Genomic DNA, 13,000 nt, shown 5'->3' with positions numbered 1-13,000 from the left:
TTCCAGATAAAAGAAAGCAGAGCCAATTGAAAACACTTCTGTGAAAACAGTAGTTTCAACCTATTTGGAATATTTTTTCTCAGCCGCATCACGGTCAGCCCTCCATCTCCATGGGTTCCGCGTCTGTTGATTCAGCCAACTGAAGACTGAAACTATTCAGGAAAAAAATGGATGATTCCGTCTGTACCAAACACGTACAGACTTTTTTTTCTTGTCGTTATTCCCTAAACAATAGAGTATAACAACTATTTACATTGTATTAGGCATTGTAAGAAATCTAGAGATGATTTAAAGTATATGGGAGGATGTGTGTAGTGTATAGGCAAATACTACCCCATTTTATATCAGGGACTTGGTCATCGGGGGATTTTGGAATCCTCAAAGGATCCTGGAACCAATCCCCCATGGATCCCTAGGGATAACTGTACTTCCCTGGCCTATTCTGTCTTCCCGCATGACTCTAAAAGGCTTATGAGATTATGAGTGGTGGGGATTAAGTTAGTATTCTGAGGATCTTTGCGTTGTTGTGGGGTTTTGGGTGTTTTTTGTAGAGAAAGGGTCTCAGTATGTTGCCCTGGCTGGAGTGCAGTGGCAATCCACAGATGCGTTCATAGTATACTGCAGCCTCGAAGTCCTGGGCCCAAGCAGTCCTCCCACCTCAGCCTCCTAAGTAGCCGGGACTACAGACGTGCAACAGTGCACCCAGCTGTTTTTGGTTTTGATTTTAGAAATGTTCAGACTGTAAAGCAGAGAGAACAGCATCATGAATCCCCATTTGCCCAATACGCAGTTTTAATCATTATCGACATTTTACCAATCTTCTTTCATTTTGACTCACCCCATCCCCCCTTTTTTTTGCTGTAGTGTTTTAAAGCAGCTCCTAGACATGATCTCATCTCATTCTATAAATACTTCAGTATGCATTTCTTATGGATAGGGACGTTTTATAATATAATCACAGTTCTATTATCACACCTAAAACATTAAACAATTCTTACTATCTTTTAATTTCCCAGTCTGTGTGGATCCTCTGATCATCTCAAAGATGTCTTCACAGATGATTTATTGGAAAATCCACACAAATTCCACCCATTGCATCTGCTTGAAGTATCTCTTTAGTCTCCTTTCATCTATTATAACCCCCCGCTTTTTACAGAACATTTATTTTTTGAAGAAACCGGGTCATGTGTTGAACTTTCTGTTGCTGTCAGAAGGGCCTCAGAAACCATCCAGACCAATTTCTTTGTGTGATAAGGAAGAAACGGAGGTGCAGACAGGGGCCATGTGAGGAGCATCCTTGAGGAACAGGGCTGGGCATTCCTTGAGGCAGACCAGTGCAGCCATTACCGGGGTGATTAGCCAAAACGACCAGATGAACCTCTCATCAATACAGTGTTCCTGAGCAGCCGAGTGTTTCTGGAAAACCCAGAAACAAGAGTGGTGCTTGCTGTGCCCACTCACTTTGAGCAGATCCCAGCGCCATCCAGGGGAAAGCAAGAAATTAAAGTGAGTTATTCAGGTTCATTCAGACAAATCCCACCAGGATTCAGATCAATCAAGAGAGGTGTTCTTCAGCGCTATCGCTCTGTAATGCAATCTTGTAGACTTACCCATTCGTCTTTCTGTGGCAGGTAATTGAAACGCATGTCAGCTCTCTGGTGTGCACAAAAGATGTAATTTTAGGCAAACGTAATTATTTTTCCATTTGTTAAGTTTTACTTCTTCATTGGTTGAACAAAGTAAGCATCTTGGCAAAGATACTTACTTTTTTTTTTTGAGTGATTGCAACTCAATTCTCTTGTCTCATTTCCAGTTCTCAAAATTATATCATTCTAAGAGAGTATTTTGTAAAATAAGGATTGGCTGATCACAGCTACCAGTGCATGCCAATTGTATTGCCTTTTTTTTTTCATATGTTAGGTTTAAACACCAGCTTCAGTCACTATTTAGGCATATCTGGATTTATAAGGAAGGCAGTACAGCAAACAGCAGTTCAGAGCTTGCGCTTTGTGGGTCGACCCACCCGAGAGCCAGTCACTTACTCACTGTAGAATTTCAGACAAGTGACTTCGCCTGAGCCTTGATTGTCCTCATCTGTAAAATAGGAGTATAATCCTAACTACCTTCATGGAATATGGGAAAAACTAAATGAGAAAGTATGTGTATATTTAACTATACATACAATATATTTTTATATATATATGTATTTTTTTTCTCAGCAAGCAAGTAGCAATTATGATTAGCACCTTGTCAACATTATGACACCTTTCTGGGGCAAATTCAGGTTTCCCTGAAGTGCTGAAACCCCCTGGCTGCTTTTTTGTCTGCATTTTACCCTAATAGCGGCTCCCTACACTTAATGATGTATAGGAAGTGATACAGGGCAGGGCCTTAGCGATGACCTCATTCCAGAATTCATGGTATAAATGGGGAAACTGAGGTCCAGGGATGAGTAGTGTCTCCCAGGGACACACAGCTGGCTAGTAGCAGAGCTGGAACTGGACCTCAGCTTGCTCTTCTGCACATTCCCACGGACACCCAGGCACAAGTGTGCTCCCCTCACCTTCTCTGCATTTGTGTCCAGCTTTTCTTGAGGGTCACAGCTGGGCCTTCAATAAAGGCCAGATGCTCCTGTTTACATGATTTTTTTTTTTTTTTTTTTTTTTTTGAGACGGAGTCTCACTCTGTCACCCAGGCTGGAGTGCAGTGGCACAATCTCGGTTCACTGCAACCTCTGCCTCCTGGGTTCGAGTGATTCTTCTGCCTCAGCCTCCCAAGTAGCTGGGACTACAGGCTCGTGCCACTATGCCCAGCTAATTTTTGTATTTTTAGTAGAGACGGGGTTTCACCATATTGGCCAGGCTGGTCTCGAACTCCTGACCTCACAATCTGCCCACCTCGGCCTCCCAAAGTGCTGAGATTACAGGTTTGAGCCACTGCGCCCGGCCTACATGTTTTTTTCAACAGACATTGATCCCCTTGCTCCAACAGAGGGACCTTGTGTTATTTTAGGACTGAAATGAGCCACCAGAATGCAGGGGGCATGTGCGTATCAACACAACAGTTGATTTTCCAAATGTAAAGGGTTTCAGAGGTGCCTTATCTACCAGGATGGTTTATTGAATAGGCCGTCCAAGCTGTGCGATGAGCCGTCCAGGGAGTTAACGCCTCCAGGAGCAGCGCTGTGTCAGTGGTGGATGAGAAGGGGAGGATAAATACCCCAGCATCCTTTCCCCTTGGGTGAGGCAACTCCCAGGTGTGTTTGGCTCTTTTCCCAGAGCTCCCACAGTGGGACTGAGCCTCGGTTGCCCACAAAGAAACCTGCTCACTCATACACCTTGTCCTGGCTCCCTTGCCTGCCTCACTTCCCCACACCACTAACAGTGCGTCCTAGGATCACCTTCTAAATAAACTGCATGCCTTCTTCCCCTTGTCTCAGGCTGGTGCTATTCTTAGGGAGCCACCCTTGGCCGTAGGTAAGGCACGTATTAGCATCCTGTTGGGCACACACCTCAGGCCTGAACCCCTTTCATCTCCAGGTTCCATGCTCCTCCCTGATGCCATGGCTGATTTTCATGACACCACGTGTAGATGAGGATGAATACTAGAGAATTGGCTTTTTTCCCCTTAAGAGAAAAAAAGTATCCATGTTACTGCCGAAGTCTAAACATGGCTCCGAATTTGCAGCAGGGAAGGAAGTTGAGTGAAGCCGTGATTAGAGCCTTGTTTATGCCGTTCTTAGAGAAAACTCAGCATCTGCCGCTCCAACTCACCGACCCTGCCTTCATTAGGCCTATTTGTAAGGATCTCGGGGAATGATAATGTGCTTGAATTTCACACTGCTTCTATGCAGCATAAAGGGCTCAGGCTTTGGAGTTTTATATTTTGGCACCTGATTTGAAGGGAAGGGGTCTTCCTTCACTCTAACGACATAATTGTCATTCAGAACGTACCTAGTGAAAGGGAGACTTGTCCTTCCCATTTGCAGACATTAATTACCATTTGGTCTTCAGGGTAACAGATACGGTTGTATTCAGTGCGCATTTCCTGAGCATCTGCCAGGCGCTTTACCGAGTCCTCTGGAGAAAACCAAGTTGAATAAGATACAGTCCCTGATCCTCCAGGGCTTCATAATCTCTCTGGCCGAATGCCAGTGCCTATGAAAGCAGGAAGATTATTTCCCAGAACCTACTAGAATACTTTCAGGGCTAGTTTGGCCCTACTTTGAGACTCTTGAGGCTGATTTTTAATAACCTTTTCCTCTGTCAAGGCCTGCAACTGTAGCTCGCTTCAGCAAGTCATGGGTCTGGAAAGGCCATTTCGTCAAACTGTCACTCAACTTGATATAATTAAAGAGTGGAGTCATAGTCCATAATCCTGCAGGATATACCAGCAGGGTTGTGGACAAGCAGGAACCAGAGGACACACGGGAATGTGGACTCTTTTCCAGCTTGACCCTAGCCTTGACATCTCCCAGCCCTCATGTTCCAGAATTTGCCTTTCAGGGAGCCTAAGAAAGGTGGCCCAAAAGACAGCATATTTTACAGATATTGGGCTTCCTTGAGCCATCGACTCTCCATGTTGAAGGGAGCCCTGATTCTCCTATACAACATTCCCACTGCTTGAATGCCTCCAGTGATGGGGAACTCATTCCCTCTCATGTGGAAAGTATATAGGCTTGAAGCAGACATGCCTGATCATTGGCAGACAGGCAAAGCAGCTTAGTCTCTTTGAGCCTTCATTTCAGTTAAAAATAAGTAAATAAATAAAAGGTGATCATTTTCCTTGCCTTGACAGTGACTGAGAACCTGATGATGTGAGGCTGTGATGTTCCTGTCTCGGTGACTGGCACAGAGAAGGGTCATAACAACTGTTGGCTTCCTTCTCCTCTCTTGGGCACTCAACAGTGACCCCAGATTTACACTCTTCCCCCCAGGAATTTCTTGAGAAAAGTGCAGTCGTGCTTCTTTAGGACACAATTCGCACACCTCGTTTCATGGGCAGTCATTGTCATTGGTCCATGAAAGTCCCTCTTGTGTGTCCATTTATCCCCCTTGTTTCCCTCATTTATTCCCATATCCCACTCCTACCTCCCCCAAGGAAAGGCAAACACCCCATATTGTGTTTGTATGTGTGCTTGCAAGATGCGTGTTGCTATGTACATCAGTGCCACTGGCTTAGGTATCTTTTCTGTTCTGTTTTGTTTTTTCCACTCAACTCTTTGTTTCTAAAGACATCTCCATGGTCCTGGGTGTGCCTCTAAGCATGGCTCCTCCCTGCTCCCTGCAGGAGCCATGGTGGGGTGCATCCATCCCTTCACCCATCCAGGCCCCCTGGGACGGACACCCAGGTCACTTTCAACCCTCCACCCTCACAAATAATAAATGTCCTTATACATGTCCCCTTATGGACCCAACTGGGAATTTCCTTAGGACAGGTTTCCAAGAGCAGAATTGCTGAGTCAGAATCTGTGTGCACATTGAACATGCCCAAAACCTGCCAGGTTGCTCTGCAGAATGGCCATGCCCATATCCACACCCACTGGCAGAGGATTCCTGTGTCCCTACCTACCACCCAGATTTGGGATTTCCTGGATCCCTCATTTTTTGACAGTCTAAAAGTATAAAGTAATATCATATTGTGACTTTAAGTATCATTTTTCTGATTCCTAATGAGTTTGGATATTTCCTTCTGTGCTTATTAGTCATTTGTTAATTGTCTGTTCTGATCCTTTTACCTTTTTTTAAAACAAAAAAAAAAAAAAGACAGGGTCTCCCTCTGTTGCCTGGGGTGGAGTACAGTGGCACAATCATAGCTCATTGCAGCCTTGAACTCCCAGGTATAAGCCATCCTCCTTCCTCAGCCTCCCAAGTAGCTGGAACTACAGGCATGCACCACCATGCCTGGCTAGGTTTTGTTTTTGTTTTTGTTTTTGTTTCCTCCATTGGGAGGTGGGAGTCTCGCTGTGTTACCCAAGCAGGTCTCAAACTCGTGGCCTGAAGCGATCCTCCCACTGTCTCAGCCTCCCAAAGTGCTGGGATTACAGGTGTGAGCCACCGCACCCAGCCCTTTGACCATTTTTATTTTGAAGTTACTGTCTTTTTCTTGTTGGTCTGCAGAAGTTCCTTATATAAGCTAGATATCAATCCGTTATTGGCTTTAGGCTTTGCAAGTATCTTCTCCCATTCTGTCACTTGTCTATAAGCTAACTTCAAGTCCTGGTTGAGCAGAAGTTCTTAATTTTGATGTAGATAAACCCTTTTGGTTTTTGTCCTAAGGTTTGTGCTTTTGAGGTTTCTCAACAGTTATTTCCTGTCACTCCTAGGAAGCGACCCCCTACCTGCCAGGTGCTGGTCGGCACTGGTTGGGTATGGGGGTTGGTGGGGCTGAGTGGCGTAAGATGTAATCCTTGCCCTCAGGGAGCCCACAGCCCACCCAGTGCAATGAGGAGCAGACACAGACAACACCAAGGTGCGATGTGTGATAAGGGATGGCACAGGCAGCTGTGGGCATTCAGAGGAGGGCACTCAGGTCTACCTGGCAGGATCTAGGAAGGACATCTGAGAGCAGTGGCATCCAAGATGAATTCTTTTTTTTTTTTTTTTTTTTTTTGAGATGGAGTCTTGCTCTGTCACCCAGGCTGTAGTGCAGTGGCACAATCTCAGCCCACTGCAACGTCTATCCCAGGTTCAAGCAATTCTCCTGCCTCAGCCCCCCAAGTAGCCAAGATTACAGGCACATGCCACCACGCCTGGCTAATTATAGTATTTTTAGTAGAGATGGGGTTTCACCATGTTGGCCAGGCTGGTCTTGAACTCCTGACCTCATGATCTGCCCACCTCAGCCTCCCAAAGTCCTGGGATTACAGGCATGAGCCACTACACCCGGCCCCAAGATGAATTCTGAAGGACCTGAGGGAGGTTGCCAAAAAGAAGAGAAAAAGTGCTCCCAGGGCAGACAGCCTATTGTATATGACCTGGGTCCCCTCAGGTACTTAGCTCTTGTCCTTGGGCCAGTTTGCCTAGATGGATGGACACATCTACCCCTGGCAGTTATTATACCCCAGGGTATTTGGCCAATGTCTACCTATCCTGTTAAAAATCTCAAAACAAAGGTCAGTTAACTAAACTTACGAAAAATGTGGCAATAGCATATTGTTTGTGACAGTAGAGCACAAAATCTGTCTCTGTTCTATGCTGCTGAGAGGTAATGCTGGGAGAGGGAGAGGGAGCAGATTGGGATGGGGTGGAAGTGAAAAATCACTTCCTGAGAAATGGCCGTTCATCCTGGGGAAGAGCAGAGTTGAGGCCCATGGTTGTCAGGTTCCAAGTCTGAAGGACGGTCAGGAGCAGGAGCCGAAGTGACCTGGGGCCCCAGCGCAGAGCCAGGACCCATGAGGGGAAGTCGCACAGAGCAGGTTTTAGCTTGGAATGAGGAGGACCTTTCCAAGCAATTGCAGAATCATTGAACAGGAGTTGGGGGCCACAGAGATCTCCCATGCAGCCCCCTCACTTAGCAAGACCCACGTGGGGGATGGGACTTCCCCAGGGCTACTCACAGAGTGACCGCAAAGCCAGCACCAGCTCTGAGGCTCCTGTCTCCTAGCTCAGAGCTCTTTTCTATGCCTGAGTTTGGGAAGGGGGGTCCTAGAATTGAGTACATTTATAGAATCTTTTATTTTTGTTGAGCCAAGATCATCTTTTGTTTCATACCCCAGAGTTATACGTTGTGTCTCAGTGTGCATGTTTTCAACAACAATCAAATTCTAAAGGACACATTCTGGCTCCCCCAATTTGGAGCCAGAACCAAGTGAGAAGACAAGTCTACCCCTGGCAGTTATTACACCCACCCCAAATAAGTCTGGATACAGACTGGATATATCCAGATATAGACCGGTTGACCTTGTTTGCAAGTGGAGTTAACAACAAGCCCAAGAGTTAAAAGCTGAGAGAGCTGTGTGCCTGTCATGGTTACCACCTGGCTGGACTGTGGGTGAATGCAAGAATACAGGGGACACAGTCTTTCCATCTGCAGACCCGGGAGGCGCCCTGAGCAGAGTGCAGGGGATGAGACCTTATACTGCCTGGGACAACAGAAGCAAGGCTGGCCAGCAGGAATCAGAAGCCCTGGACACACACAGGACATGGCTTCTACATGAAGAGTTGTCATGCACAGTTGTCCACAGCAACTAGGACACTGGGAGGGAAGGAACAGTACTCAGGGAAGGCTTCCTGGAAGAGGTGGGTAGGGTTTGGACAGGTTAACTTGTTAAAGGGAGGGAAAGCCACCTCCCAAGTGGAGGAACCATGGTGAGGAACAGATGGCAGGAAGAAAATATGAAGAGTGCTTGGGAACCTCACATAGAGCCCACAGTTACTTTCATCATGAATAAAATAACCATAATTTATTGGACACTTACTGTGATTTAGGTTCCAAGCTAGGAACTTGGCATATATTCTCGTCTTTAACCCTCTTATCAATTCTAAAGTTCCGAGTTTACAGATACAGTCATGCAAGATCTGAAATTGTGATTAAAAAAAAAAATCTCTGTATCTCTGGCCCCTAGCCCAGAGCCTGGCATGTAATGGGTGTCCAGTAATGTTTGTTGAGTGAATGAATGAAATGATAAAACTAGAGGATTTAGTATCAACATCTCTCCAGCATCCAGGATGTCCAAGGCTACCTGGCTTGAGGACATGGGAATGACTTTAACTTCCCACCACCTGCAGTGCTGCTTTTAAGAGATGCTTTATCATGAAATACTGTGAGCTGAGCCTGGCACGCAGTAGGCACTCAACAAATGTGGGCTGAATGATTGGCAGCCCTGCTCAGTATGGGGGTAAAAGTATGCTGAATTCAGAACTAGGAGACCCATGTTCAGTTGCCCACTGGGTCGCTGCTGAGCACGTGCCTCTGAGTGGGTACTTAACCTATTTGAGGCTCCTCCTGCCTCTTTAGACCAGGATGAATTATGCCCAATTCATGGTTTGCCATGAGCATTAAATGCAGGAACTTGTGAAGCGCCTGTGAGTCTCCAACATTGCCCCCAGGGAGAGATTATGGTGATTACGGTCGGTGGGAAGCTGAGTATTATTTCAGTGCCATGGGACGGTGCATACAGCAGGGCATGTGAGTCAGAGGGGCGGGCTGTGTGGCCGGGGTGCGGTGGGGTGCCAGCCACACCATTCCCCACTCTTGATGATTGATTCTGATCAACCTGCATATTTCATGCACTGCCTCCCTGCCTCAAATAAATAAATCAGGGCCTCCTCTGAGCAGCAAGACCTGATTGGGGCATCTGCAGGGCTCAGGACTTCAAAAGGCCAGAGCAGGGATGCTGGAGCCCCCAGCAGATTCTGCTAATGTGACATTTAGGGGCCGGGTGACCCAGGTAAGCGACAGCCGCTTGCACAGTGTGATGCCCCCTAAATGGCGAGGACCCTTGTGGGGAGAAGGAAGTGACTTTTACAGCCCCTGTTTCCACCACCCACGGTCAGAGGAACACAGGCAGAAGTGTGGCCCAGGGGATTCCCTGTTCTGTTTTCTGAATGTTTCTGAGGGCCAGCAGTGCACCTGCATTTCTGCAAAGAAATTCCCTTAGAGCTAGAGCCCCAGGAGGCACTTCCTCAGGGTGCGCTTTGGAATTCCTATATAAACTTTAGGCATTTTGCTGGCCAGGGTCTGCAGCTCTGGAAGGGACCCGCCTGCACTTCATAGAGGCCTTCATCTGGGGATGGGTGGACGATCCTCCTCTTTGCGCTTCTCACATTCAGGAGGCACAGGTGGTCCATGAAGTGGGCACTCAGCACAAACTGTCACCTCTCAGGAATCCCATCGAGGCACACCCATGTCAGGGAAGAGCATGGGCTATGGAAAATGTCCAGGGTTTGAGTCTGGGCTCTATTCTTATTACCACTGGGGCCCTAGGCAAAGCCACAAGCTGTCTGAGCCTCCGTCTCCTTGTCTTTAAGGTGGGACTGAGACCACCTACTCCACCCACTGTTTTAGCTAGGCAAGAAAATGTACATAAAATAGCACTGATCCAGCACACCATAGAGGCTCGGTCAGTACCCCCAGCCCTTCCTACCTGCTCCCCACCGTTCTCAAGCCTGCTCTTCCCTGGGGGCCCTATCTCTGCCCTCAAACTCACTGCCCCTTGCTCCATCCTTCTAACCACAACCTTTCCCTAAATCTGCTTCATCCATGGTCACTGGTATCCTCCCAGATGCCAGATCCTCAGACCCTGCTCAAGGGTCTTCTCCTAGCCTCTCTGTGGCATGTGACACTGCAGCCAGCTCCATGGTGAAGGTATGCCTTTCCTTGGCTTCTAAGATGCCCACTCCCTCCCAGCACCCTGCTCCTGCATCCTGGCCACCCCTTCCCAGTCTCTGCTCTGCCCACCCCAGGGGTCAGGGCTCCTCCAGAGTCTGCACTTCGTCCTCTGCTCTTTTTACTTGGCTCACTTTCCCTGGGGGTCTCATTCCTGCCTCCAACTCCAATTCCCAGCTTCCATGCCAATGACTCCAGCTTGCCCTCTAGCCAAACCTCTCCCCTCAGCTCTAGACTCAAGAGCATCTCTGCCTTGATGTTCCACAGGCATCCCAGGATCAGCACATCCAAGATGGAACTCATTATTCTTCCCCTTGTATTTGAACCCCTCCTGGGTTCCCCACTCAGGGATGGGAACTGAAACTCCTCATCCCCACCAGAACTTTGGATGACCTTGGTCCTCCTCTTCTTCATCTCCCATTTGATCACTCAGTTGTCCTGATTTTACCTGGAAAAAAGAAACCTTGCTTAAATCTGATCCCCGTCTCCATTTCTTCTGCCACCAGTCTGGGCCAGTCCTCATCATCTGTATCCTTGACGATGACCAAAACAGTGAACTAAACACACCAAGAACTGTAAGAAGGATGAGAGTAAATTTGAATGCACCACTTGGGTTTAAAAACACACTGAACAAGTGCAAGGAGCCAAGGGCTGTGGGAGACTATGCTTAGTATGACACAGCAGAGCAATGTGGCTCCTGAAAGATGCTAATTCAACCTGAGGATGCATATAATAGCAATGTGAACTCCAGAATGAGGGAGGGGATGGTGGCCTCTACTTGCTGCTGACCAAATCATGCCAAAAGTGCACTGGTCAGTCCTTGGGTCTACACTCTACAGAAAGACTGACTTTGCGTAATGTGTCCAAAGGAGGGGCTGGGGTGGGGGAGCAGGGAGATTGAAGTGCTGTTCTGTAAAGATGAGTTGGGAGGTGGTATCAGCAGACTGACCTGTCTTTGTCTTCAAGTATCTGGGCCTATCCTAGGGAACATGGAGCAGAAGTGGTCTGTGTGGTTCTAGAGGGCAGAGCCAGTTGAGCAGGGGGAATGTTACAGGGAAACATTTCAGCTCAGTGACCAGGAAGAACTTGGTACCAGACAGAGTACAGTTGTAGGGAGCCTGGGCTCCCCATCTTTGAGGTGTGAAGCAAAGGATGGACAACCAGTTGATAGACAGAGACAATACAAGAGACTGTTCCAGCCTAGATCAGGTTAGAAGTTTTGTGATTCTAACCAGAAGAGGCATTGGAGAAAGGGAAGCCTGCAAGAATATATTCAGGGCCTGTGAGGGGAGCAAGAGCCTGGAATAGGAGCACCCAGACACAAACCCAGATCCCAGTCTAACTGGCCACTGTCTTTTGCTCCCCACAGACAGCAGGGAGGTGAAGGTGGGAGAGTACAACGCTGTGGCTGACACACTGGAGATCATCAATGACACCATCAGGTTCCAAGGTAAGGCAGGTGGGCTTCTCAGAGGAAGGGGCCTGCCCAGTTGCTCCCAAGCCTGGACATTGCCTAAGGGTTAGGGACAAGCTCAGCATCCTTGGCTTCATGGGGTCAAGGGAACATCCTCAACACATACACTCAATCATTGAGCACAGGGCTCCAATCACTTGTACAGGCTCCATCACCTGGCATGGGTCACTAGAGTTTGTATGAAGTGCACACTGAGGTGTTTAAACCATTGGATGGCCAGGAGTAATTCTTTTTAAATGTAGCCCTGCTACATTTAGGTCAATCTTCTCCTCTGGCAAAGGGTTTGACTGAGTTGGCAATAAGGCCTGTCTATCTGCTGCTTTTCCTAGAAGATTATTTCTTCTCCTCTGCTAGAGAACTCCTCTTCAGCTTCTATACCCAGCTCAAATGACACCTCTTCTGTGCAGTCTTCCTTAATTGCCATCCAACTGAGCTAATGACTCCCTTCTCTTTGCTTCCAGTCTTTTTTCTCTGCCTCTCTTATGGCCACTGTCACTTTACATTGATATTACTAGGTGATTTAGCTATGAGCCCCTGACTGGATCCTATTTAACTTTAAATTCCTGGCACCAGCCAAGGTCTGATGTGTGTTGGAGACTTGGTGGTATTTAATGACAAAATGAATTGATCAAGTGGATGGATGGATGGATGGATGGATGGATGGATGGATGGATGGATGGATGGATGGTTGGGTGGGTGGATGAGTGGGTGTGTGGATGGATGGGTGGATGGATGGATGGATGGATGGATGGATGGATGGATGGATGGATGGATGGTTGTTTGGGTGGATGCATGGATGGGTGTGTGAATGGGTGGATGGATGGATAGATGGATAGGTGGGTGGGTGGGTGAGTGGATAGATGGACAGGTAGATGGGTGGACAGATGGATGGCTGGGTAGATGGATGGATGAATTGATCAAGTGGATGGATGGATGGGTAGTGGATAGATAGATGTATAGGAGGGTGAGTGGATGAGTAGACAAATGGACAGTGGATGGACGGATGGACAAGCAGACAGTCTAGTCACTGAATAGCAATAGAGAGAGCTGCCACATCCATATTGTTACTTTGATTCCACTGGGTCAGCAGAAATTGGGACAGCTGGCTTTCTGTGCCAGGAGCTTTTAAGTTCCTTCTTGAAAGCAAGGGCACTAGAGAAGGCTCTTCCGCAGGCCCTTTGATGAGACTCTGTCATC

General features: G+C 47.5%; 1 protein-coding gene across 2 annotated transcripts in view; it reads left to right on the top strand.

The window, feature by feature from the left end:
• Nucleotides 1-13,000, top strand: part of GABBR2 (gamma-aminobutyric acid type B receptor subunit 2) — a 426,725-nt gene that overhangs the window by 311,700 nt on the left and 102,025 nt on the right. For both annotated transcript variants that reach the window (XM_032164654.2, XM_058446038.1), the window contains one exon: nt 11,699-11,779. In XM_032164654.2, the coding sequence (XP_032020545.1) occupies nt 11,699-11,779 (81 nt within the window). The remainder of the gene's footprint in view (nt 1-11,698; nt 11,780-13,000) is intronic.

This window comes from Hylobates moloch, unplaced genomic scaffold, assembly GCF_009828535.3.
Source record: "Hylobates moloch isolate HMO894 unplaced genomic scaffold, HMol_V3 SCAFFOLD_10, whole genome shotgun sequence".
NCBI lineage: Eukaryota > Metazoa > Chordata > Mammalia > Primates > Hylobatidae > Hylobates > Hylobates moloch.
The sequence above is the reverse complement of the archived record's forward strand: the minus strand, read 5'-3'. Positions and strand labels throughout refer to the sequence as shown.